Source organism: Haliotis rubra, unplaced genomic scaffold, assembly GCF_003918875.1.
Source record: "Haliotis rubra isolate DU_JTF1 unplaced genomic scaffold, ASM391887v1 Scf679, whole genome shotgun sequence".
NCBI lineage: Eukaryota > Metazoa > Mollusca > Gastropoda > Lepetellida > Haliotidae > Haliotis > Haliotis rubra.
In genome coordinates, this window is record NW_025767389.1 from 501408 (window position 1) to 526578 (window position 25171).

General features: G+C 38.1%; 1 protein-coding gene across 1 annotated transcript in view; it reads left to right on the forward strand.

Annotated features, from left to right (window-relative positions):
* The window catches only part of LOC124257961 (neuropeptide FF receptor 2-like), a 76885-nt gene that overhangs the window by 37934 nt on the left and 13780 nt on the right, over positions 1 to 25171 (forward strand). The window contains exons 3-5 of the mRNA XM_046692035.1: positions 6220 to 6665; positions 21360 to 21464; positions 24818 to 24926. Coding sequence (XP_046547991.1) covers positions 6220 to 6665; positions 21360 to 21464; positions 24818 to 24926 — 660 coding nt within the window. The remainder of the gene's footprint in view (positions 1 to 6219; positions 6666 to 21359; positions 21465 to 24817; positions 24927 to 25171) is intronic.

Here is a 25171-nt window from a genome sequence, read left to right on the forward strand (position 1 = left end):
GTCGTCTACGTCTCCGTGTTGAGAAAACGTTATTTTGCAGCCTACAATTTGTAAATGATATTTGAACGTTCAAACTTGCGAGTTCGAGCATCAGTACTGACAACTATGGACCTGTGCTCTTCCAGGAAGAAGTGACTGTGTAAAGCCACGGATTAATAATTGGGGTCTATTAGGTTTTCTCCGGCGAACGTTCGTTGAAGACAAAAAATCTAAAAAATATGTCCCATTCAGAATGGCCATTTCTTTCCTGAGGTTTAACCATCACGTGTGAACAACGCACAACATGGCTGTCGAGGGCAACGTGCTTTTTCGGTCAAGAAGGCACAATTACTTTTGAAAAACATCTCTGCCCATATCATACCCTCTTTGAAGTTAAAAGTATCATTCCACAACGCTTTATGTAATTGGACAACCCTTTTAGAATGATTATATGGATGTAAATGACATAAATTAAAAACGTACAAAATAGCCATTACAAAATTACAGGATAGCATCGGATGACTGGAAGGATAATTTGGGCCTGAAATTCTCGACAATATGAAAAGATCATTGGCTATCAACGTAATGAAAAAAATATGATGGAACAAAATAATTTGGTGAAATGACAACATTATCTGTCTTGTTAAAAATTGTTGGTTTCCTTTGTAAGGTAAAACATGGTAGCCGCACTGTCTGCTTCCCTGATGGATAGCGTTTACTGCCTACGCCCCTATCTTAGCAGTACAATAGCAGTAGTTTCATATACGTCTACAACTGGTAAAACCGAACAATGTTTCCTACAGCAAATGTTTGCATCGATTTCTGAAATGCTAAAAACGTTTAATACACGTGTCTACACAAACGGAAATAGACAGCCGTTGCTCATTTAAAGTTTACTGAAAATGAAAATTTATAGTAATGTCCATTTCCAAATTTATTAAGACATCTTCATTTTAAACTTGTGATTTACAGTATACACGTGCATATGTAATGTGCAATTTGGATGTGTACGTGTTTGTCGGGAACATGATCACAAACTTGCTGGAAGGTGAAGACAAAAAGTTGGATTGTGAAATCGGAAATTATTCCGCCATATCCAATAGTATAGAAGTTAAAATATATAAGTTCTCATCTTATCACTTGTGGCGTATTGCAACTACGCAAAATGAATATTCGGCTGCGCAGTTGATTAAGACATCACTGTATTGTAACATCGTTGCGTGCTGTAGTAGCACTCCATGAATAGACCCAGTGGGATTGGTTTATGCCGTTTCGAACAGAGTTCAGTTACATATTTATCACGACATGTGTGCTTGGTATGGGAAGAGATAGAGGTCAGAAATTTACCACTTTGGTGAACCCCAAAATCACTGCTTGTACGATTTTAAGATAAATGTCTAAAAACACACGTATATTATGCATTCTACTAAAGATGAAGTGGTACAGATGACCTTGTCGTCTTTGGCACTGCAATTGACTGTGATTAGTTGCGACCCTAGCACGCACCGATCATATTTCCCAGATTTTGAGCACCATACTCGTGCTCGTGGTTTTTACAAAAGTTGTAAATGTCTGACAAATGCATCACTTCAGTCTTTCCATCCACTTGTCGTGATACACTTGAATTACTGTAAGATCATTAAACCCAACTGACCCAAAAGTTGAACGTTTTTTCTATGTGCATTTAAAATAGTTAAATACATTTAATTCTTTCGTTCCATAAACATGCCTACACGAAGAATGAGAATTTGTGAAAGCACAATGAGCCGTTATTTCCTTTTGACAGTCAGAATACATCAGATACATTTAAAAAAATACTTATCCCAGAAAAACTGTAATACTGAAAGACCTCTTACTTAGAGATTAGAAGGCTGAAATTATATCCAGTACACAATGTGCAATAGCCACCATGTAAATACATGACACAAAGCAGATATAAGAAACAAAACAACAACAACAAACAAACAAATAAATAATACCAACAGACAAGAAAATATATAAAGAACGCACAGCCGAGAAAGAAAAAAACCCAAACAATGATGATCTAACTCTCGATCATAGCATCACTAAATACTGTGTCTATTTATACATTGTCCATTGCATATCACTTAAAACGACTTCGCTGAAACTACCATTCCAATCTTGATCAAAATTGCATTCTGCGTTGTTTTGTTCATCCTCTTAAATTGTGTTAGAGGCACATGTGACCCTCTACCAAATGCATTCCGATCACGCGTAATATCTAAAATTAGAACCGTTACATATAGAAATATAGCAGTGCCTCTTCTGCCTGGCCCGTCCTTCATTGAATTCTATCATTTCGCCTCGTCATGCAGCCGTTACGCTTTCTGTAGGATGAATATAATGATTGCAAGACATGGTACTTTCATGTGTAACAACGTCTGTATTGTTTATTATGGCGGTTCATCACAAGATGATTATTCATTTGGACTTCTTTGAGAACACAAAAATATGACATGACGAATGGTGATGTGTTCAGGTATGAATCAAAATACGTTTTTGCAGTTGAAAATGATGTTTGATTGAAGTAAGTATACGGATATGTCCCTAAATAAGATTATGTGAAGCATAATGACATTACCAGAGTAATACATTGTATTAGAATGAAAACTGGATGGTTACAATGTGTGCTTGGACTTCGGTGCGTGTCCTGTCTTGACATTTCTTAACAAGGCCTCACTAATGGAACTCAGATAGTTCATACTGCGGCATAAAACAACGTTCAGTCAACTCGACTAAATGATCATTTTTCAATAAGGTTATTGTTTAATTCTGTTTGCGAAGCTACCTGAAATGCAACAAAAGTGAATATGAATAGAAAAGTGTTTGTAGTTCAATTTATGAGCTTTATGTTCCTGCGAGCATAATTATGTTGTTATTACATGTCAATTTGATTATATGGGGCGACTTTAGAATAGACTGATATATATAGTTTTTCCCAACCAGCTAGGTTTATTTTGTATGACTGACTGACTGACTGAGTTTGGTTTTACGCCGCTTTTAGCAATATTCCAGCAATATCACGGCGGGGTACACCAGAAATGGGTTTCACTCATTGTACCCATGTGGGGATTCGAACCCGGGTCTTCGGCGTGACGAGCCAACGCTTTAACCACTAGACTACCCCACCGCCCCTATTTTGTATGAACTTGCTGAAGTGATGATCTTTGAACCTTCAAAGAGAAACATGGTTACATACAGGCACTTAGCGTGATAAAGGAGTGAGTTTAGTTTTACGCCGCTTTTAGCAATATTCCAGCAATATCACGGTGGAGGACACCAGAAATGGGCTTCACTCATTGTATCCATGTGGGGAATCGGACCCGTGTCTTCGGCGTGACGAGCGAACGCTTTAACCACTATGCTACCCCACCAACCCCGTGATAAATGAAACATTCTGTTAACATTACTGAGTGATCGCAAACCTCACAAGACGTTTGCTCACAGCACTGTTCGCCCCAGTGTGATAGTTATGGACAAGGTCAATATAACTACCGGGAAAAAGATCTGTTATTACTTTATCCATTACACTTTATCCACCGTTACACTGCTTTTCTTCCACCTTTTAGCCTTTAATCATCGTCATGACATCATGGAATTGATACAAAATTGTGCATCTGCAACCCAGTATGCGAAAAGACCCCAGGAGATCCAGATGAGCGATCGAGCACCATACAAAACGTGTCGCTAATACTATTATTCAACGTCAGGTCTCCGAACGTTCTTTATTCAATCTTCAATCACGTGCATTCATTTGTGTTATTATTGGAAGCCTTTTACCTAATATCATTCCGGCCTTGAACATTAAACGACAGTGATTAAAAATCATTAGATAAATGCAGTCTCCTAAAAGCCTAATACCAATCATGTAAGGTGTTTCATGAATTACTGTTATGCTTGAATGCAGCCATTGATTTTTAACAAACACTTCTTTGTATTCCATTACGTTGATGCATCTTGATTACCGACCTGGAACATTTACCTACGTTAATGAGTTCACAAAACATTTAAAATAGAATGTTTTGCGTTTGAAGTCCTTTTGAATCATATTATTCGTTCGTCACCGTTGGGGACGCTGATGGCTCAGTTGAGCAGAGATGAACATGTGTTCGAATTTCAGATCCGTACTATTTATGGTATTCGATTTGATAACCTCAATATCCTAGCTGTCGAGTTTTATGATTGGTCACATTGGTCTGAAACCCGTGTAACGCTATATGTTTTAAAAGTGGCATTAAAGCAACTCAGTAGCTTCTGTGTCTTCATCTTATCCAGTGTGCATAACTATACATATCAACCGCTTCAGCTTGTTTGAACTACTTTAGAAAAGGCTCGATAATTGATAAACATAGTTTCTTTTGAATGAGTGTGTGAGCTGAATTTAACGCAACAGCATTTGTGAACAGTATTCCAGTTATACTCCAGCGTGTTAGCTAAATGTGTGAGGAAAATCTGGAGTCATAACGGTTCCATTTTACTCATGTCACAACTTGAAAGAGCAAACCTGGATACATAATCGGGGACGAACCGACTTTCGAAATCTACGATCATAGGTTCCTGTCATGCCCAAGAGACGCAACTCTTCACAGTGAATTGCGTCGCTTGAAAGACATGGCCACATCTGTCCCTTCTTAACTGTGACATATAGTATGACCAGAAATTATTGAGAGTTTTAGGAATGTTTAATTGGATTTCTATTATAAACAACCTTGACCAGCTATCAAGTGCGTGGTTTCATTCAAGAGAGACAACTCCGTTAATCATTTTGCATTAGTTTTTGAAGAGTTATCCCCCTTTGTTTTCTTGCTAGCAGACGACATTTTCAGTGATCCTCAGTGTGGATGATTTAGAGAAGAGGAAGTTGATTTTAGAGTATTATAACAAGGACAGCAGATCAGCTAAAGTGATTTCAAGTAGAACAGGCATCCCTTTGTCCACTGTTTATCCTGTTTTGAAAAATATTGCAAATGGATATGGCATTGAGCACCAGGGAGGCGCAGGTAGGCCCAGAAGATTGAATGTCGGTGACAGGAGGCGGCTTGGTATTCTTGTTTCTAAAAACAAACGAAGGAGAAAACTTAAGGCTAGATATGATTGATAGAGGAACTGTGGCTGTCTGTAAGGAGAAAATTAGAACTGAGCATGCAATGGGTTGGCAGAAAAGTCGAGGAATTCCATCATCGATCATGAAACCTGAACAAAAGGAGTGACGGTTGAACTGGTACTTACAGCATAGAAATTTTAACTGGGACAATGTGAATTTCTCATATGAAAGTTTTGTGTGGCTGTTGCCTAATATACTGAAATATTTGATCAAACAAACTGAAAAACCTTTGTATCAGCGCCCAAAGTACAGTCCGAAATTTAACGTGTGGGGTGGCATATCTGTGTTAGGGGCAACGCCCCTCTGTGTATTTGAAGGGAATGTGAACAGTGAGCGGTACACAGATATTCTCGAGGGACATTTATTTGATCTGCTCACGTGTTCTATGGAATGTTTTGGATTTTCCAGCAGGACAACGACCCAAAACATCAAAAGCATTCACAGGCCTGGTTTCGGACCCAAAATATGACATTATTAGAATGGCCAAGCTATAGCCCTGACCTAAATCCAGTAGAAAATGTTTGGGGACTTATGAAGGAAAGTGTCAATAAGGAAAATCTGACAAATATTGCTGAAATGAAAGAAGAGGTGGTCCGATATTGAGACAGCATGGACCACGACTTTCTAACTTCTTTGATCAGTAGTATGCCCCTCCGCATTGAAGCCTGCATTGCTGCCCATGGTGACTTGACAAAATACTAACTGTTCACCTGTCTTTGAATCTGGAGTTATGTTCTGCTAATATTCACATTTAATACGTGAGTAATGAGTAAAAAAAATTACAATTTTTCAATTCTCAATAATTTCTGGTTGTGTTGTACATGCATGTGATGTATATTTGCTTCGTTTGTCTGTCCAGTTAGTTATATGACTAGAAAATATAGAACAGATATGTTTCATTGTATCTTGTACAGAAAGGATCATATGATTTCCAGCCAACCAATGCTATTTTGAACTTTGCAAGAAAGGGGCTGCTGAAGGATTTGGATTCAGATCCAATAAGTACTTCTACTGATGAGTCAATGACTCTGCTGAAAGTGTTCGAAAAGGTACACTGAAATGCTATATGCAGTTGTAAAATTCTACCACTAACTCGCTATTACTTTCTATTTCAGTACTCTCCCTTGTCGCCAGCATATTCACCTTGACCTTCATATCATGTGACCGATTTTTTGGGATTGTGTTCGCTATGAAAGCTCATTTCATTGAACGGCGAGCTCGATATACCATCGTGGCCTTATGGGTGTGCTCTTTGGCAATTGCCATGCCCATGCTTATATACCGAGTTCTACAAGAGAGGGCATGGCGGAACCACTTGGAGAAATGGTGTGACGATGACTGGCCAGTAGTGGTGTGGAAAGATCCAATTTCAAACTCAACAATGAGCGACATTCCAGCCAGGAAGATATACTACACCATCGTGTGTGTTGTGTTGTTCTTCTTACCGTGTATACTGATGTCGGCGGCATATGCTGTCATAATTTGGACGTTGTGGTCAGCAAAGGTCCCCGGCGAGAGAATTAGCAAGGACATCAGGCTTCAGACACAGCTTAAGAAAAGGGTAAGTGGGATCCAGTTCCTAGTCCTTGAGTAAACCTTTCGTTATATGATGCTGCAGAGAACGATGGATTTTGCCTTTATACAAGGTAAGTGCAGGATTTGGGTGCTTGGGGTATTATCGGAGTTTTATAATTGACACGTCGGTGTTACAACGAATGAGCTCTCTCATCGCGTCTATATTGGGAATAGATCCATGTTTTTCAGCCTGTCGCGCAACACAGGGCAATGAACTATCCTTACTGATACGCGTTGGATCGAATGCCAGTTTAAACAGTATTTACTCAATTCGTCTACGAGAGGTTTTGTGTGAACCCAGGTTAATTAGCACAACAAGACGTCTCTTAGATTACCTCTTATTGGACGAGGCAGGGTTAGGACTTTTTGGCATCCGGGAGATGTCAAATTTTAACATATGAAAATCTCTTAAATAGCACGTAACTATTTAGATGAGTTTAACAGGTTGAAGTTAGCATATTGCCCTTTTTCTCAAGCTTGCTCCTTTTGAACATGTGTGTGGATGAAATGAGTTAAAAAAAAAGGTTTGAGCAAGTGTTTGATCGAATTTGAATTGTGTGCCACATACATCTTATCGGAAAATGAGAGTTAACGACCTGCTTACGTTCAAATAATTAGAAAACATTGTCAAACTTAAGCATTTAAATCAACCATTTGACATTTACCCTCGCCAATAAGCCAAAACATACAGACGTTGAAGTAAAGCAAATGTAATTCACATTCATAACTACAAAACCTGTGATTAGTTCCATAAATATTTCTAAAAAAATATTAGTTTTTAATTATGCAGATCAGTAATTATGCGAAAGGAGCCATTATCAGTCCTTGATCATGAATAGTTGACATGTATAGCGCACGTGATACAGTATATATACGCATGGAATCGGTATATCGATATTTCAGCTCTCTCTTTTCGAGGTTAACAGGACATTTTGACATTCTAATGGCGCTGTGGTATTCCATCTGTTTTGCCTTGTTCTGAAAGATCAAAAACTCAAACATATTCCCCTAAATCATCCTTCAAAATTGATTTTGTGAATTCAAAATTACCAAATGTCCGAGTTTTCTGGGGTTTTAAGTCGGAGTATTGGAATTCAGAGTAACGAGAACCTTTTTCAAAATATTGCTAATTTTGAGATATTATGCTGTTAGATGGAACGTGACAACGCCGATTTCATGTTGTGCCACAGAGGGAAATGGATGTCGTAAATGTCGTAAAAATACTTGACTTTCAAAGGCGATGCCAGCCTGAAATGGATTCTCTAGTTATTAATTAAAAACATATTCCATAAATAACAAAATGCAGCAGTTAACAGTGGAGAATGTAGCTTTTATCAGAAAGCTGAATTACGAGATAAATTCTGGGTTTACGTAGCTTTTAATCTTTCAAACAATCGTTGAAAAACTGGAGTACAAAGGCACAGTTGTTCGTATTCCGAACAATTTTGAAGATGTTCATGGATCAAACATTAGGGCTTTTTGAGTTTTTCATCTTGTATATAATCATATATAATCCCTTAGTGATTGGGGTGGGACGCTAAAAAATGGACACAAGCACCTTGACCACACGACATTCCTGTTGGAATACATATGTCACAAATATTGAATACAGATGGTCGTAATTAACATAATGAACAATGCATAAGTGATGACCTGATCTTACAGTATTGTAATAGTAGCCCGCTAGGTGTTCACTCACTTAACTTACTGTTGTTCCATAACTACTTCATGATCCCATATTCCCTTATCATCTTCTTGGGTAATACAACGCAGTGGGAATCACGGCGTTTGTTGGACAGTCAATATATTGCAAACAAAACACGGAATTATTAGATAGCTCCGTAGTCACAACGATTTATCGATTGAGGTGTGACAGTTCTAAACAAACTTTAAAGATCGTCATTTGGGTGAAATGTTGCCGATGCGATGTTCAATATTAAATAAAGCTCTTAATCTAATCAACATGCCAGTGTTGATACTTAGTGCCTGTCATATGAATTATCCATCAGGAAATGAAAGCGACCTTTTTAAATTTCAATAATGGGATGATTAAAGAAGACATCGGGTGTTTTTAGTTTGGCAGAGATATGACCATGGGTTCAAATATTGCTTTGACGTTTTAATTGAGTTAATCTGCTCTGGTTACTGGTGCTTGCACCCCATGTCAATGTGAATGTCAGTCAACGTTTTCAGGCTTCATGATAAATCAAAATATGATATTCACGCCCGGGACCTTCATAATTCATTGAGCTGATTTTCATGGGATATATTGATACAGATGTGCTACACGGTCACCTTGGATAACACACTTGTCAATTCTTCGATTTTCTTTTGAAATAACCGTTTAACCATACGTAATTAACATGTTCAAAGCCCAAGAGTTTCACAAGTAATGTCTCTCGCCCTTGCTTCCGGTCCGCCATGTTGGGTAAACGGGTCTAAGTGAGACAGAGAGAAGTGATGTGAAAAACCCAACCTAGCCCACTCACAGCATGGAGTCCTGAGGTAATTACAAGCAGAACCTTTCACAAAACCCTTGCGAACAGGTCATAAACCTCAAATATTGCACAGAAACATAGCTGTGTCGTCACACGAACACACGACCCACCACACACGAAAACTGTGAACACCATGTCATCGCATAAGCAAAGAGAAGGCCCGGCAAGCGCTACACGCTCAGCAGCTACAAACCTAGATGACATTAAAGAACTTATTCTTGCATCCGAGAAAACATTACCCGCTAAAATGGACTCTATAGACACTAAACTACAAGCGGCCATTGACAAAATCGAAATCGACGTTGCAAACATCAAACACAGAGTTGATGAAAATATGACTCTCATTGAGACAAACGCCGAGGATATCAGCACCATCAAAGAAAACTTAACAACTCTGAGAGCAGACATAAATTTCCAATACGGGTTACTGAAACGAGAAATCATCGCAAAGGAATTGCATGATAGGAAAATCAACCTCCTTTTTAACGGCATACCCGAATCCGACACAAAACCAGAGGACTCTGAAGAAGTACTACGTGAGTTCATGACAAAGGATTTAAAACTCCCTGAAGACCAAGCCAAACAAATCCAGTTTAGGAATGTCTATAGACTTCGGAAACCAAGATATCAAGACACTCGCCCAAAAGACACTCGACCACCAACAATGATAGCAGCTTTCGTCTCTATGAAAGACAGGAACTATGTGTTTCAAGCTAAGAAAGTGCTCTACGGCACAGAGAAACATATACAAACTGACTTACCAACCTCAATGAGAAGAATAAGAGCTGTCCTGAATAAGAGTGCCTATGGACTAAGAAAGGAAAAGGGTCTCTACACACGAGTGAGAGAAAAAGGTATAGATTTAGTGCTGGAAGTCAAACAACCAGACGAACCGAACACTGCCTGGAGGAGAGTGCCTGTACCCATCCCTGACTCACTGGCCCAGTACTGACTCTTGACTCTACCACACCAGACACACGAACTATATGTACCCAATTGATATTAGTTTAACTTGGAGTAAATTGAAAACATCATGGCTAACTTCGTTATCCATGCCTGTCGTGCCTATCTATAAGATTATATCTCAACATACATTCAGCTTATATAGCGGTGTGTGTGTGTGTGTGCGCGCGTGTGTATGTGTGCGTATATATGTGTATGTACATGTGTATGTGTATATAAGGAATGTTCATCAATCCATATATTTTTGTGTATCAATTCATCAAGCTAAGGGGATATCATTTACCCCAAAATCACTAAAATTGGTGGAACATCCCAAAACAAACTTGTGTATACATCTATACTCATTAAAACACTCAATGTCAAAATCCGCAATTAAATGTTAAAGCTAAGGTGATAATATGTACCCATGAAACATTCAAATTGATGGGACCATCCCAAAGACAAACCTGTGCACCCATGTATACCCATGTGTGCCCAATTATACACTCAATATCAATATACCTTGATCTACAACTAAACTGTACAAGACGAAGGTACATCTGACCAAGATGATACCATGAAACTAAAACCTATAATGATATGTAAGCACTACTGACAAGTACACTATACATTCACTGCTGTTTTACAACACTAAGCCTCAGACACATTCACCGCCATAAACATGTATATGAGGGAATGTATATACTATATTATACGGATGTATTATCTCTATGTGTGTGCAGATATTATGTGAATGTGCATATGTGTATGATCATGTGTATGATATGTGTATGCATGTATATGCTTGTCCTACCATGAGTATTTGCTGTTTTACATTAACTTGGCTCTGACAATAGCTTGATGAATATATTTTGTACTACATAGTAATGCATAATAATGTATATACTATGTCACGGGACGGGAATTGGCAAAATTTGAAAACCTCACCCATATATACTTATAATCATGTCCAATCCAGTCCTAACAATCATAACAAATACAACAAAATACAACCAAACCTAATCCAACTCACAACATCACACAGCTGACACAACATGATAGACCATATACAAAAGACATGATAGACCAACAACCTAACACAGATCTCCACAGAATACATGAACTCAATAACAAACCCCATCAAAATACACAATATACCACTAGAATCACCTATATAGTTGCTTATAATAATACACACTATCAAATCAACTTTGAACTTCCTAATTACCATGAAACAAAGACACACTTAAATTAAAGCAAACACAACATATTACAGCATGTCAACCTACACCAAACAAATCATGAAATTTGTTTTTAAATTACCCCACTTGAGGGGATAAAAGTGAAAATCATGTCTTTGTTATAACAGCTTCTCATACTTGGCAAACATGTCAAGCCTAACCTAGACTTTTAATAACGACAACAAATACTAAAAACTACCTTTAGAAAAAGTTTCTTATCCTATAACTTGTAAATTAAAAGCACTTTGATTTATAATTCAAAGCAAAACAACAGCTCGACTATCCGCATGCGTAATGTCTAGAACCTGAACTTCAAATAGAATTCGATAATTAAACTATAATGTATTAATAGTACCACTTTATACTTCCAAACCAATTAACAACTCATTAACCTCAACATCTCAAGCTAAAATAATAAAACATCCATGAAGGAAATCGACAACACGACCTCCTCTGCGATGACGTAACTGCACGTGCATCATGACTTCATCGCACAACCTCACCGACAGTTCAGAGACACACAGCCTAGGACAGACTCCGAGCTACATACAGCAACGCTGATTCACATCACTGCCCTCCAAATTCAATAAGGTAATGCTTTTAATTTCTTATACCTTGCACACCTACCCTTCCTCTCAGTCCTTTCCTTTTAAACAAAATACGGTACATACCACCAATAAGAAAATAGTTCAATTGCACAAATCAGACTCAATAACCCAACACTCAACCGTAGATAATGGCTGAATCACTAAAAATAATATTCTGTAATTGTCAAGGCCTGAATAACAAAATTAAAAGGGCAGACGTATTTCAAAACCTGAAAAACAAACAGGGGAACATTTACTGCTTACAAGATACCCATTTTACGAATGAATATGAAAATAAGATAAAACAAAACAGCTCATGAATTGGAGAACAAAACACTGTCTCCTCAGCTCACATAGGACCTAATTCCAAAAAATGTTTCAATAAAGCAATCCTGACTTGATTTCTTCCTTCTATCGCATTGCGACCTCAAGAAAAATTCATACATATCGATGTTTATAACTGGATTAGATTCAGCATATAGATCAGATCATTCACTTTCACTTCTATCGGATAACCCTTTCAATTTGATCAACACTGAAACACTGAAAGAGGCAGAGAATATTGGAAATTCAATAATTCACTCCTTTATGACAAAGATTACGTTAAAAAAACAAAAATATTATTTCAAATACCATTGAACAATACAAAAAAGAAACTGATGAGAATGGAGAAATCATATTCAACATAGACGATCAGTTATTGTTTGAAACGATTCTGTTAATGATTAGGGGTCATAACCATTCAATACTCTTCCGAGAAAAAAAGGTCAAGGGAAAAACGAGAAAAATAATTAAACCAAGAAATTGGAGAAAACAAACACAAATTAGACTCTACCGAAAACATCAGTGTCAAGCAGGAGATCTCAAACTCGTTAGCAGAATTAAATAACGAACTAGAAACAATAAACGAAATAAAAGCAAAAGGAATTATAATAATGCGATCAAAATCAGACTGGAAAGAAAAGGGGGAAAAACCAACAAAGTTCTTCCTCTCCCTTGAGACCAGAAATTATATCAATAAAACAATTACTAGACTGGAAAACAAAAGAGAAGAGATTTTTACAAACAAGGAAGATATCTTAAGCGAAACCCATATAATTATTATAAAAACCTCTACAGTAAACAGACATGTCAAAACATAAACCTGCAAAACTTGTTTGAAAACATTAACCCCCCAAAACTTAACAATAAACAAAAACTTAGTTTAGAAGGAGAACTTAACTACGATGAAGTATTACGATCCTTGAAAAAAATGAAAACGGAAAAAGCCCTGGGCCTTCAGGGGTTCACAGTTGAATTTTACAAATTCTTTTGGCTAGATTTACATAAATACTTGATACGATCCCTTAATTTTGGCTATAATAATGGCTCACTGTCAGTAAGCCAGACACAAGGGCTAATAACCTGTTTCCCCAAAAAGAACAAATCAAAACAACATCTAAAATAATTGAGGCCGATATGCCTGTTAAATGTCTCCTATAAAATAGCTACTTCAACAATTGCAAACAGACTTAAAACAGTATTACCCGAAATAATAAACGAAGACCAGAAAGGTTCTATAACAAACAGATATATTAGAGAATGCACAAGACTCGTCTACGATATAATGGATTATACGGAATGTATGGAAATACCTGGCTTGCTTTTATTAACTGATTTTGAAAAAGCTTTTGATTCGGTAGACTAGAACTTTATACAAAATGTTTTGAGTTTCTTTAACTTTGGCCCCTCTGCCAAGCACTGGATAGAAACATTTTTCCGTAATATCAGATCAAGTATTTTTATTAATGGATTCGGAACAGATTTCTTTAGTATTACCAGAGGCTGCAGACAAGGTGACCTATTATCCCCATATTTATTCGTATTACGCGCAGAAATATTAGCAATAATGCTTCGTAACAATGAAAAAACCAAAGGAATAAAAATCGAAAACACAGAATACCTCATATCACAGTTCGCTGACGATACAACGCTGATTCTAAATGGTAATGAAGCCTGCGTACAGAGTGCGCTTAACACACTAGATACGTACGCTGCTTTCTTAGGCCTTAAAATAAACAGGAGTAAAACACAACTATTTTGGATAGGCTCACAACGCTCATCAGATGCAAAATTATGTAAACAATGGAAATTAGACTGGGAAAAGAAAAGTTTCACCCTTTTAGGCCTCACCTTTACACACAACCTGGCGGAAATGGTCGAAAAAAATTATAAGGACAAACTAAAAGGCATTAAGTCGATTATGAATTTATGGTTACAACGTGATCTAACTCCATTAGGAAGAATTACCTTATTAAAAAGCTTAATCTTACCAAAACTCAACCATCTATTCGCGTCGCTTCCAGATCCTAACGATAAACTAATCAAAGAAATCGAATCACTCTGCTTCAGTTTTATATGGAAAAACAAACCCGATAAAATCAGTAGAAAAATACTTACAAAACCATATGATGAAGGAGGACTACGAGCTCCAAACATAAGGCAGATAATATCTTCTAAAAAAATATCATGGATTAGGCGACTTTTGAACTCAAGACCCAATTCAAAAACCCTTGTTTATTTCTTTTCAATACCACGCGATCATCTCTCGACCACCTCATAAATAACGAAGATAACCTCACATGTAAATTAACAAATCGCAGAACAAATCCTTTCTGGAGGGATGTCCTGAAATGCTGGGAGTTATACCTAAACTCTAAAGGTGATAATGCCAAAAACGAACATGATATCCTTTCCCAAATCGTATGGCACAATAAGAACATTAGAATAGGAGGAAGCACCTTCTTCTATAAACACTTCTCTGACAAAGGTATCCACTACATTAATGACTTAATTGATAACGACGGAAACTATCTCAACCTTTCTTCCCTTAAGAAAAAATATAAGATAAAAACAAACTTCCTTGAATTTCATGGCAGTATCAAATCAATTGAGTCTTATGTTAAAAATAAACGCGTTAAACTCAAATCAAAACTTCAGACACCAATTCTGCCATATTTTATTAAAGATGTATGTGAAACGAAAAAAGGCTGCAGAATATTCTATGACGCATTAAACACGAACATGTTCGACATTAAGACCAGAAAACACATTCGGAAATGGGAGAACAATCTCAGATGTACCCTGACAGAACAAGAATGGAAAACCATACATTATATACCCTTCCGCACACATGCAAACAGCAAACTACAATGGTTTCAACACAACATCATTTACAGAATACTACCCACAAACGACCTCCTATATAAAATGAAATATACGAATAATAACAAATGTGACTTATGCAAAACTGACATTGAATCAATAACACACCTCTTTTACGAATGTACAAAAGTTAGCCATATCTGGAGAGAACTAGAAGATTGGATCGAGGAGAAAACAGGAATAAAACTAGATTTTACCAAACAACATATCCTGTTTGGCTATTATGAAAAGCGAAATGATGTTGTAAATCTGATCATAAATACAACTAAATTCAACATTTATAAAAGCAAACTTTTAAAACGACCAGCACATTTCCAATATATCAAAAGAGATATAACCAATGCATATCATATAGACAGATATACCTCACCCTTAACTTGTGATTACACCAAATTCACGAAATACTGGTCAATATGTCATTGCCTACTTACCTGAACAATACATCTCCTGTAAAAGCCATAACCGTCATCTACTGAATTGTCATACCCATTTTAATAAGATACTATGTGTTTTGAACTATGAACTATCCATTTGCTGTAAAACATGTACCGGTGAAAAGAAATAAAATTATTACAAAAAGAAGAAATATCATGATAATTACTTAAGATGCTGCAAATACTTATACGGCGAAAACATAGTATGAGGACAAGGATTTTTTACTAAGGGTGAAATCGCAAAGTCAAAACCTGTAAACAATGCATTTGAAGAAATATCAATGTTGTTTGCATTTACGTCGTCATTGAGTTTGATTACATGGTTTCAGATCGTGTAAGGATCGGCAGTCAGGTAATGATTTGTAGTTTGTGTACCTCGAACATGCAACTGTCTTCGTTGCTATAGATATTGACTATGACTCTCTTAAGGTAGCCAAATGCCTCGTCATCTAATTAGTGACGCGCATGAATGGATTAACGAGATTCCCACTGTCCCTATCTACGATTTATCGATTGAGGTTGCGAGGACGATAGTTTCCAGCAATTTGAAGATATCTGACAATGTTTATGATCAAAATTACCGTAACTTGGCATTTGACTTTGTCCTGGATGTGTGATGGCTGTTTCAATATATATATATATGTCGAAATCTCTGCTGAAAGGGGAGTACCTTGTATGACCCCTTCTGTAGCATACGTATATAAATCACGGTGACACGCTTCACAAACACATGCAAAGGCAAGTGAGTTGCTAAGGAAACACGGGATCATACGTTGCAAGTCAAACAGGGAAATTGCATCGTTTTCCTTACTGATTCGTCAATTTTGGAAACGGCAAAAGTGGCAACTGCCAAACCCTGATCAAACAGCTCTAAATAGCCCCTGTTCAATAATCAATCGTGGATTTAATCATTATTATTTCTGCACGCCATGATCTTTTACGCGTGTTATCACTCATTTGACCTTCATTGCACGCTGCGTTTGTTCGCACCAATATCTTTATAATTAGGTTATGCTACCACAAGGTTGTTTCAGGGTGACATTTATTTCATTTGGTTAGTCTTTGAGCGAGTTTAATGATTTTATGGGACGGCATTAAGAACCATGTATTGACAGGCGGACCAAAACATTTGTAGTTTTGACATAAAATCTTAACATGAAATCATCAACCAGGAATAATGTTTTAACGAGCTCATGATAATAAAGTGTCAGGATCAGTCGGTGTAATAGGAACCTCGGCATTTTCCCGATCGTTATGCTGTTTAATATAATTTTTACGGAGCCCTCGTAACATTATAAAATGTACTGAATCACTGATTATGCTACCAAACGTAATCATCAGTCGATGTGGTGGTAATCAGTGTAGAGGAAAGCTTATATAAGATAGCTTCTGTAGAAATATTGCCTTAACTATATATATACTGCAGAGGAATAGAGATGACATGCAATTTAGTTCAGCTACAATCAAAGCGCAAGTGTCATTCAGAAATAGGTTCATTAAAAGTCTTACGATGCAATTCAAGAATTTCAATCTGTATTTGCATCCGTTTGTGGTTGGAATTATACATCTTTGATTGCAGCATTGTGTGAGTGAATTGGGTTTAATGCTGCTTTGGACCGTATTCCAGTTATATCACGACCTATAGGGTTAATGAGTCGTTAACCACTTTAGGGAAACCCACGAACACGGATATGGTGATGAAAAACCTGGAATCATACTTGGCGTTAGGCGGCATTCGAACCCACGATGATATGTTTCTGTTGTGTCCAAGGAGTGCACCTCAGCACTGCGATTTGACAACATGGTTACCGATGATTGTCATTGGGGGTGGGTATTGCAGAGAATTTCATATTCTTATCAATAGTTTCATCTACCGTGAACTTTTTCAACCCAAAATGCTGCCATACTGAAGCCTCTGCCCTTGTATTTGGCACCACAATAAGTCTGGGCTTGAGTGAGTGGGTAAGTTAGTTTAGTTTTACGCAGCACTCAGCAATATTCCAGCTATATGGCGGTGGACTGTAAATAATTGAGTCTGGACCAGACAATCTGGTGATCAACAGCATGATCATCGATATACACAATTGGGATGTGTCAACCAAGTCAGCGAGCCTGACCACCCGTTAGTCGCCTCTCAAGACATGCATTGGTTGCTGAAGATCAGTTCTAACACGTATCTTCACGGGTTAAGTCTGGGCTAGACAAAGTACAGATTGATAACACCAGCAACGACCAACATGACGTAACAAGACCTGACATCCAATCTTCACTTAAGTCGGTCTAATAAAGCGCTTCGGGAAAATGATCTTTCATCAGCTCCGGCATCGCAACGAGCTGCGTCGTGTGATGAAACCAAATATCATCCCAGATCTTTGGGGCGTTTTTACCTTCACTCAATTAACCCCCATCATCAACACAAACAACCACATCGTCTTCCACGTAGTTATCATGTTTGCAGGCCATCTGTCGCATGACACCAGTATTATTTTCGAATTCTCCAATAACATTTGCAATTCCGTCGTTAATAGAACTGCAAGAGGCTGTTTTGTCAGCTCAGTGATGCTTTATGGAAGACAAACATTGTTGGAAAATCCATTATCAGTGACAGAAAAGTGATATGCTTCTGACATGTACTTCCATTCCAAAAAGTCGTGTTATGTATTGGTCTGTAAAGATTGGCGAATGACTAAGCCAAACAAAAAGGAAATGTATGTTTCTTATAAATATCCAATATGTCTTTCTTTGGATCCTGCACTAATATGCCCATGTGTACCCGTCATTGTAGTTAAGCTGCCCGTAATGCGACTGTCAAATTGGCAGGTAATGCCTGGATTATTTTTTCATTTCAGGCTTAGATGAAATAAGCGATGTCTTTCTGGAATTGGTTTCATCAGATTGTGTTCAGTGAGAACGTGTCAAGCATAAACCACAAGAAAGCGGGACAAAACCCATTGTAATTCTGTAACCGAGTACAAGTCATAGCTTACATGTTTTGCAACTGTGTGTACGGCAAAGCGAATGGGGGCGATTCATATCTATATTCTTTTATTGCAAAGATCAAATTAGAGTTGGCCATTCGTGTGATCAACATAGGGTTTACAGTACATTTATGAAACTATTGCCTGTAACCTGTTCCAGTTCTTCACAGAAATTTGGCGTTGAGTAGCTAAGTGGTTAAAGTGTTTCATTTCGTCGAAAGTCCGGGTTCGATTCCAAACATTTATATTATTTATGACGCAATTCCACACTGATGTTGCCACGCTATATAGACAATAGCGATGTTAACCTTCCCGCACCAGTCAAAAATAAGCCCGAACATTCTTTTTCATCAGTCTTTCAATTATCCATTGGGCATCTGGACCTTTGCAAGTCCTAAAAGTGTAAGAGCCCTGTCACATGATCTCATGTATCCCCATGCTGTAATTTGAATGTTCCAGTTTCAGAATAGGGAAATGGGGTTTAACGTTCAGTTCAAGAACAATGTACATATATATATGCACGTAAGGGTGTTTGGATGCTCGCACTGTTCCATGTAGTCGTTCCATGTAATACGTATCCTGAATCATATATATCCAGTACAGCACATATAAATCTATAATATCTATAACGGGATGACTAACGGGATCGGGTGGTCAGGCTCGCTGACTTGGTTGACACATGCGCAGATCGATGTTCATGCTGTTGATCACTGGATTGTCTGGTCCAAACTCGATTATTTACAGACCGCCACCATATGCCTGGAATATTGCTGAGTGCGGCGTGAAACTAAACTCACTCACTCATTCCCGAGACTAGATGTTCATGTCTGTCTTCCAGGATATAGTGTTCTAGAGCTATTGAACTTGAGCTATTGAGTTACAAATACTGTACCGCAGTTTAACATGGATAACCCTCTCAGACATATCACACTTTCGCATTTACAAAGTATTTGACTCCGAACCGAGCAGAACATGTGTTATGCCCTTAATTCCGAGCACCAATAGGGTAACAAGTACCATATTATGACGCGGCCAAGGAATCGAACTACCGACCTTCCTCTCCCTAGGTGGATGCTGTGTCTTCTGCACCACAGTCGTTGTGCTAGCAGCAAGACGTTCCACTTCTACAATCTGCGATCTCGGAAACTACTAAGGGCAGTGGGAATTTATCGACTCCCAGACTGGCATTGAAATCACTTCAATTCATTTCCTACTTGTAAGATACGGGTCGGCCTTTCGGTAGTTAATCATTTCAAACTGCGTGACTAGATTAGACATTGCATATTCATATTCAAAATAATATAATTAGAATGCTACATCACACTTACAATGCATTACCTCCTACAGTTGACTGCATGATTTCTCCGTTTTCTGTTTTCATAAAAGAAGAGTAAGTACCAATTGCAACGTCGACATTTTTATAGAACCCTATACAATCAAATGGAACGTTGAATAGACGGACAGGGCCAACATACTCGTGAGCTGCAGTAGATCACACTAAATCGCGACAAGAAACTGTCTTTGTTTGTCGTAAATGTGACGTAAAGCAAAACCAGTCTAGAGCATGTCCGTAAAAATAGTTCTGCTAATGGGATGAATTTGGACATCTGTTTAGCTGATGTCTCACAACTATAGTGCTTAGCGTTCGTGAAAGCCTCTGCAAGAGATTGAGTGTCGCAACCAAATACATTGGCTTTAGATAATGAATGACCCATGGACCATACATGGAAAAAACCCAAATGTTATGTCTATTCAACGCTTAAAACCAAGAAGACCCACTCGAAAATGCACACAGACTTAAATAAACAGTATAACCCTGAATGTTCCTCTGAGTCCTGAATTGAATGGTCAAGTGTTTGTGGGGAACAGCTATTGGTAGTTTCATTGGGGGTAATTGCTTCACTCAGCGAGAGATTCAGATGCTGAGAGGCTGGAATGGAGCAGTATTTGGAAGCTGGCAATATTTGCTTAAATGTTTGGAAGTTTTCACAGCTTTTCATATCAAATGGCATATTAAAATATTGAGAACAATCTAAATATTTGTCCTCTAAACGTATTACTTAACGTATTGGAGAAACGGGGGCGGAAACTCTGGTGATTTACACTTGCCTCATGTTCCAGACTTGCATGGTCTTTCTTCGATACATAGTTTTCAGGATCTGTATGACAGACTAGGGTGACTGAATTCATCTTTAGAAAATAATCAACTGCCCCTTCATGTCGAGCAAAATGTGTTCCAGCACTTCGAGCTTTTGTTTCCACATATCAGAACTGTTGAGCTTCAATCGAAAATGCTCTCTTTACGAATATTTCACGCATTCAAAGTCTGAAAATTAAAAACATTAAAAAACACTTTATGATGGCTCTTTCCAATTGACGTGTCAGTGACCAAAATGATAACATTTTCTATATCGACATGTTCCATATGTTTTCCTGTTTTTTGTTTTGTTTTTGCATTTTCTGGTGAACGATTGACTTGCCTTTACATATTTTCATGACACGTGATACCATTGGGGTTAGACAATATGGTGCTCACATTTAGTCACTCTTTAATAGTCATTCATATTTTTTCATTTCCATTTTAATTCATATTGATTTGTTTGGATATATTTAAAATACACCTAAGACGACATTACCACTTACCCAGAACACCGGGTGTTAATTGGTATCATCACTATTGTTTTATGAATCACCAATCCATGTTCAGCCTGAATCGTACAAGGATCAGTGTTATGATATTGGGAAAGGACTTTGTTGGTTTTACTTGTGTATTAAAAGTTTCCCTTTGTCTTTTAGATCATCTTGATGCTGGTACTGCTGTTGGCGTCATTCATCATCTGCTGGGGGCCACTGGTGGGCATCCTGATGTACTCTGAGTACAGAGCAGACAAACTATCCACGGTAATTACCTTATCTGTAATGAACATCTACGTGATACAACTTCTCACCCACTCAATGTGGAGATTTACATAAGTGGATGCCAGCGGCCCATAGTCAGTGGTCTCAGCTAGTGTCTTACCACGATCCGATTTTGTTACACGAGTCTTTGATTATAGTTCTTCATTTCCATTTAAATAGAGAATTATTAAGGTATATACCTTTCCGGAACACCTTTAGTACACACGACGATCATTCCTAAAAGCATACATCTGCTTCACCAGTTCCACTACATGTACGAGTATATTCAGAGAAAGCCCATCACGACGAACTCCGTTGGTCGGGAAAACCCATCTCTCGGATAGGAACAGACAGGGAAATGTTCACGCCTGTACGGGACACAAGACACTCACAATTATAGTTATCATTAACAATGTCACTGCGTCGATTTGACTGACCGGTTTTCACTTTCCGGACGTTTTCATTTTCAGACTTTTCACTTGGAAGAGTAATTTCCGATTACATGTTTCTGTATGGAACGTTTGCACAATAAAATATTTGATTGATTGATTTGATTAAACGAGATTTTACTGTATATGTCTAAATTGATGCAAATACAAAGGGTTCTATTTATCTATATGTTTTAGAAATTATCATGTAACCTATTAATAATTACCTTAGAAACTTGTGCAAGTCTAGACAGTCAGTTGAAGGTTACTGTGAGCCTCCGAGGAAGACTTGTGTACCAGTGCCACCTCGTGTGGCATGATTTACCGTGGCAATAGGGACCATACAACAAGCCCTGTAACCACTTTCAGTGGTGAAAATATACACATAAACACACCGGCATGACAGCTTGGTTGGCACGAACCGCATTCCGAGCCATTTCTTCAGTGGAGTAAGCAGTTATCTCTGACAAGCAGTCGTAATGATTATCTTAAAGCAAAACGTACGCAGAAGTAACTGACAGTTACTTTTGTTTGCGGTGATTTCTGCTGCAGTAGCAGTCAATGTTTGTTCAATATCGGACGCTCGGGGACTGTGGTTCAGTGGCCAGCGCTGTTGTAAACAGCTATCAGGGTCCCATAGCCAAGTATACAAATCCCAGATACACCCCGCGCACCGCGTCATCACAGAAACACTGACGAATGCGCCTTTTGCCCAAATTCCCTCACTTTGAAAAGACTAACATTTTAAAGCGCACTAGAGGTAAAAAATGGCTGTATTTTACGACATGTCTGTTTCTGAGAAATATGCTCGCAGTTAACAGATCAAGTGTTCCTTTTAGACTGAACGCATTGTAGTTAACAAACGTTCCTAAAGATGCGTGTTAGTCTCTTCTCTGCTAAAGCCAGCTGTCTCAGCCAAACCACAGTCGAGTCTAATTATGAACACCAGGGGACATAACGCCGACCTCGTTCTTAGTGCAGTCTCCCCAGTCTCATTCACTGAGACTCTTAATTACTGTACATGGCACGGAAAGGAAAGCCTGTCTAATACATGTAGACGTCCTCCCTGTTAACGATGTCCTCGTCCTTCCTGAAAACGAAACGGAATTCATTTGAGTCAATGGGAAAAATACTATTATAATAAGTTATTGCATCATTAACAATCCTCTAAACGAACATTACATTGTACGCCATTATTGAACAAACTTGAAGGATGACAACTTCTTTTATTACGTGAGTGTTTCTATACAGATTCTAGTGCCGTTGTCAATATTGTACGTCCAAACTTCTAAATTGCCACTCAAAGAAATTAATATGCCATTTTGAAAATACCTGTAATTGCAATTCCAAAAATGGACATATACTTACCTTGTAATCTTCTCTCTAAAGAGTGGTGAAGGAGTCAGGTGGTTAAAGGGTCCACTCCCGGCACGAAAAGGTCGGGTTCTGTTCCCGACACCCGAAGCTTTTCCGGGGTGTCGCCTGCCTTGATATTGCTGGAATAAGGCTTAAAGCTGCGTAAAACAATAATCATTCTGTTTAAACTGTAGTTCATTGATTTAACAGTACAATCAATATGAGAAATAGAACTGCCAGATACATCGATACAAGTCGGATTTCATTTCTTTGCCTTTAATGACTTTTAGTGGTTGCGTTCGTTGTGGATCGAGGTCAAGTGCAAATCACACACAGGTCACAAATCAACCGAGGTTGAACAACGTTGATCGCTGAGTATTATGTAGGAACATGTTCGTAGCTTCACTCAGATTTTATATTTGTAGTTTTAATTTTTTTTTATCTCTTTAGTTTATCGTTATTGTTTTGTTATATTTTGTGTGGAGTATGTTGCAGGCAGATTTATACTCCTCAAGAAGCAGAGTGCACACTGATTCATTGACCGGGGTAATAATTTAGTGCTTGGGTTATGATTTTGGGTGTGAATTTGGCGCAACTTTGATATGAAAATTATTATCATTTATTTGGAGACTCCTGTTGGGACATTACACGAGATTTCTTAGGCAAAGACGTTTCCAGAATATTACGCTGGTAACGCTGACTTGGTTGACACATGCCATCGTATCGTATCCCAATTGCTCATGCTAAAGATCAATGGATTGTCTGGTCCAGACTCGATCATTTACAGACCGCTGAGTGTAGCATTAAACAACAAATTGAAAGTACTGCTCTTGATAGGTGCAGGCTGTTATGCATGCTGATGGAGAGGCTGTCGTTATCTATAACAGAATGTAGTGACGTACATTAACATACAGACAGGTTGAACGCGTAAAGATTACAGTGTCCACGTAGACGACGTATATCTGGTTCAGCTACTGATATATAACCACCGCCATACAGCTGAAATATTGCTGACTGCGGCGTTAAACAAACCAACCAAACTATGTTAGGATGTCAAATAGATTAGATTTACCAAATCCTAAACACTGTTGTTGTACAGACAAAACAAGAATGTGATACGTAGTAAGAACTACGTACGATAACCCGTTCTAGCAATAACAGCCATACATATTATTCACACAGCTTTATCTATTAGAATTATATTGTGCTTATTCATATGGTAGCAGCTTGGTTCAGGCTCGACATATCCTAAAAACTACGAATACGGTACCAAATCTTTAGGTGAAACAGATAAACTGCACTCATGGCAATACAGAAGATGATTATCCAAAGAATTTGGTTTTCCTTCACAGATGAACTGGTTGATACCAGTATGTTATGGATGCCAGCTCAATCTTCTGTTGGTCTTTGTGTCAAACAATGTTTTCCCAAGCAAGACCAAACTTGTCATTTTGTAAACATGAAAGAGACACATAAATGCTTGTCCGGCGTCTGTGGAACATTATATTTTGCAACAAACATACATGTATCTGGTTAGGAATGTACACTGGTCAGTTTTTTGGTCTCTTTCAGCTCGGGCCATGGTATCCCAAACTGGAGTACTTTTCCCGATATCTGGCTCACGTCAACAGCGCGATCAACCCCATGATCTACGCCGGCTTCAACGACAACTTTAAGAAGGGTAGGTATTTGCACCGCCTCAGCACAAAAGCTGCAGTCTGTTGTTGTAGTCTACATGCCATGGTAACCAGTCTGGCTATGCAGGTGCACTCACAGATCGGTGATGCATCTCCATTGTCAATACTTCACGTGTTTTGTATACACTACGTTCCTGCTGTACTCGTACATACCGGTAAGATACATTGTGTAGAAATGACGCGTTTCTTACGTTAGTGAGCTGAAGATATAAGGCCGTGTTTAACTCAC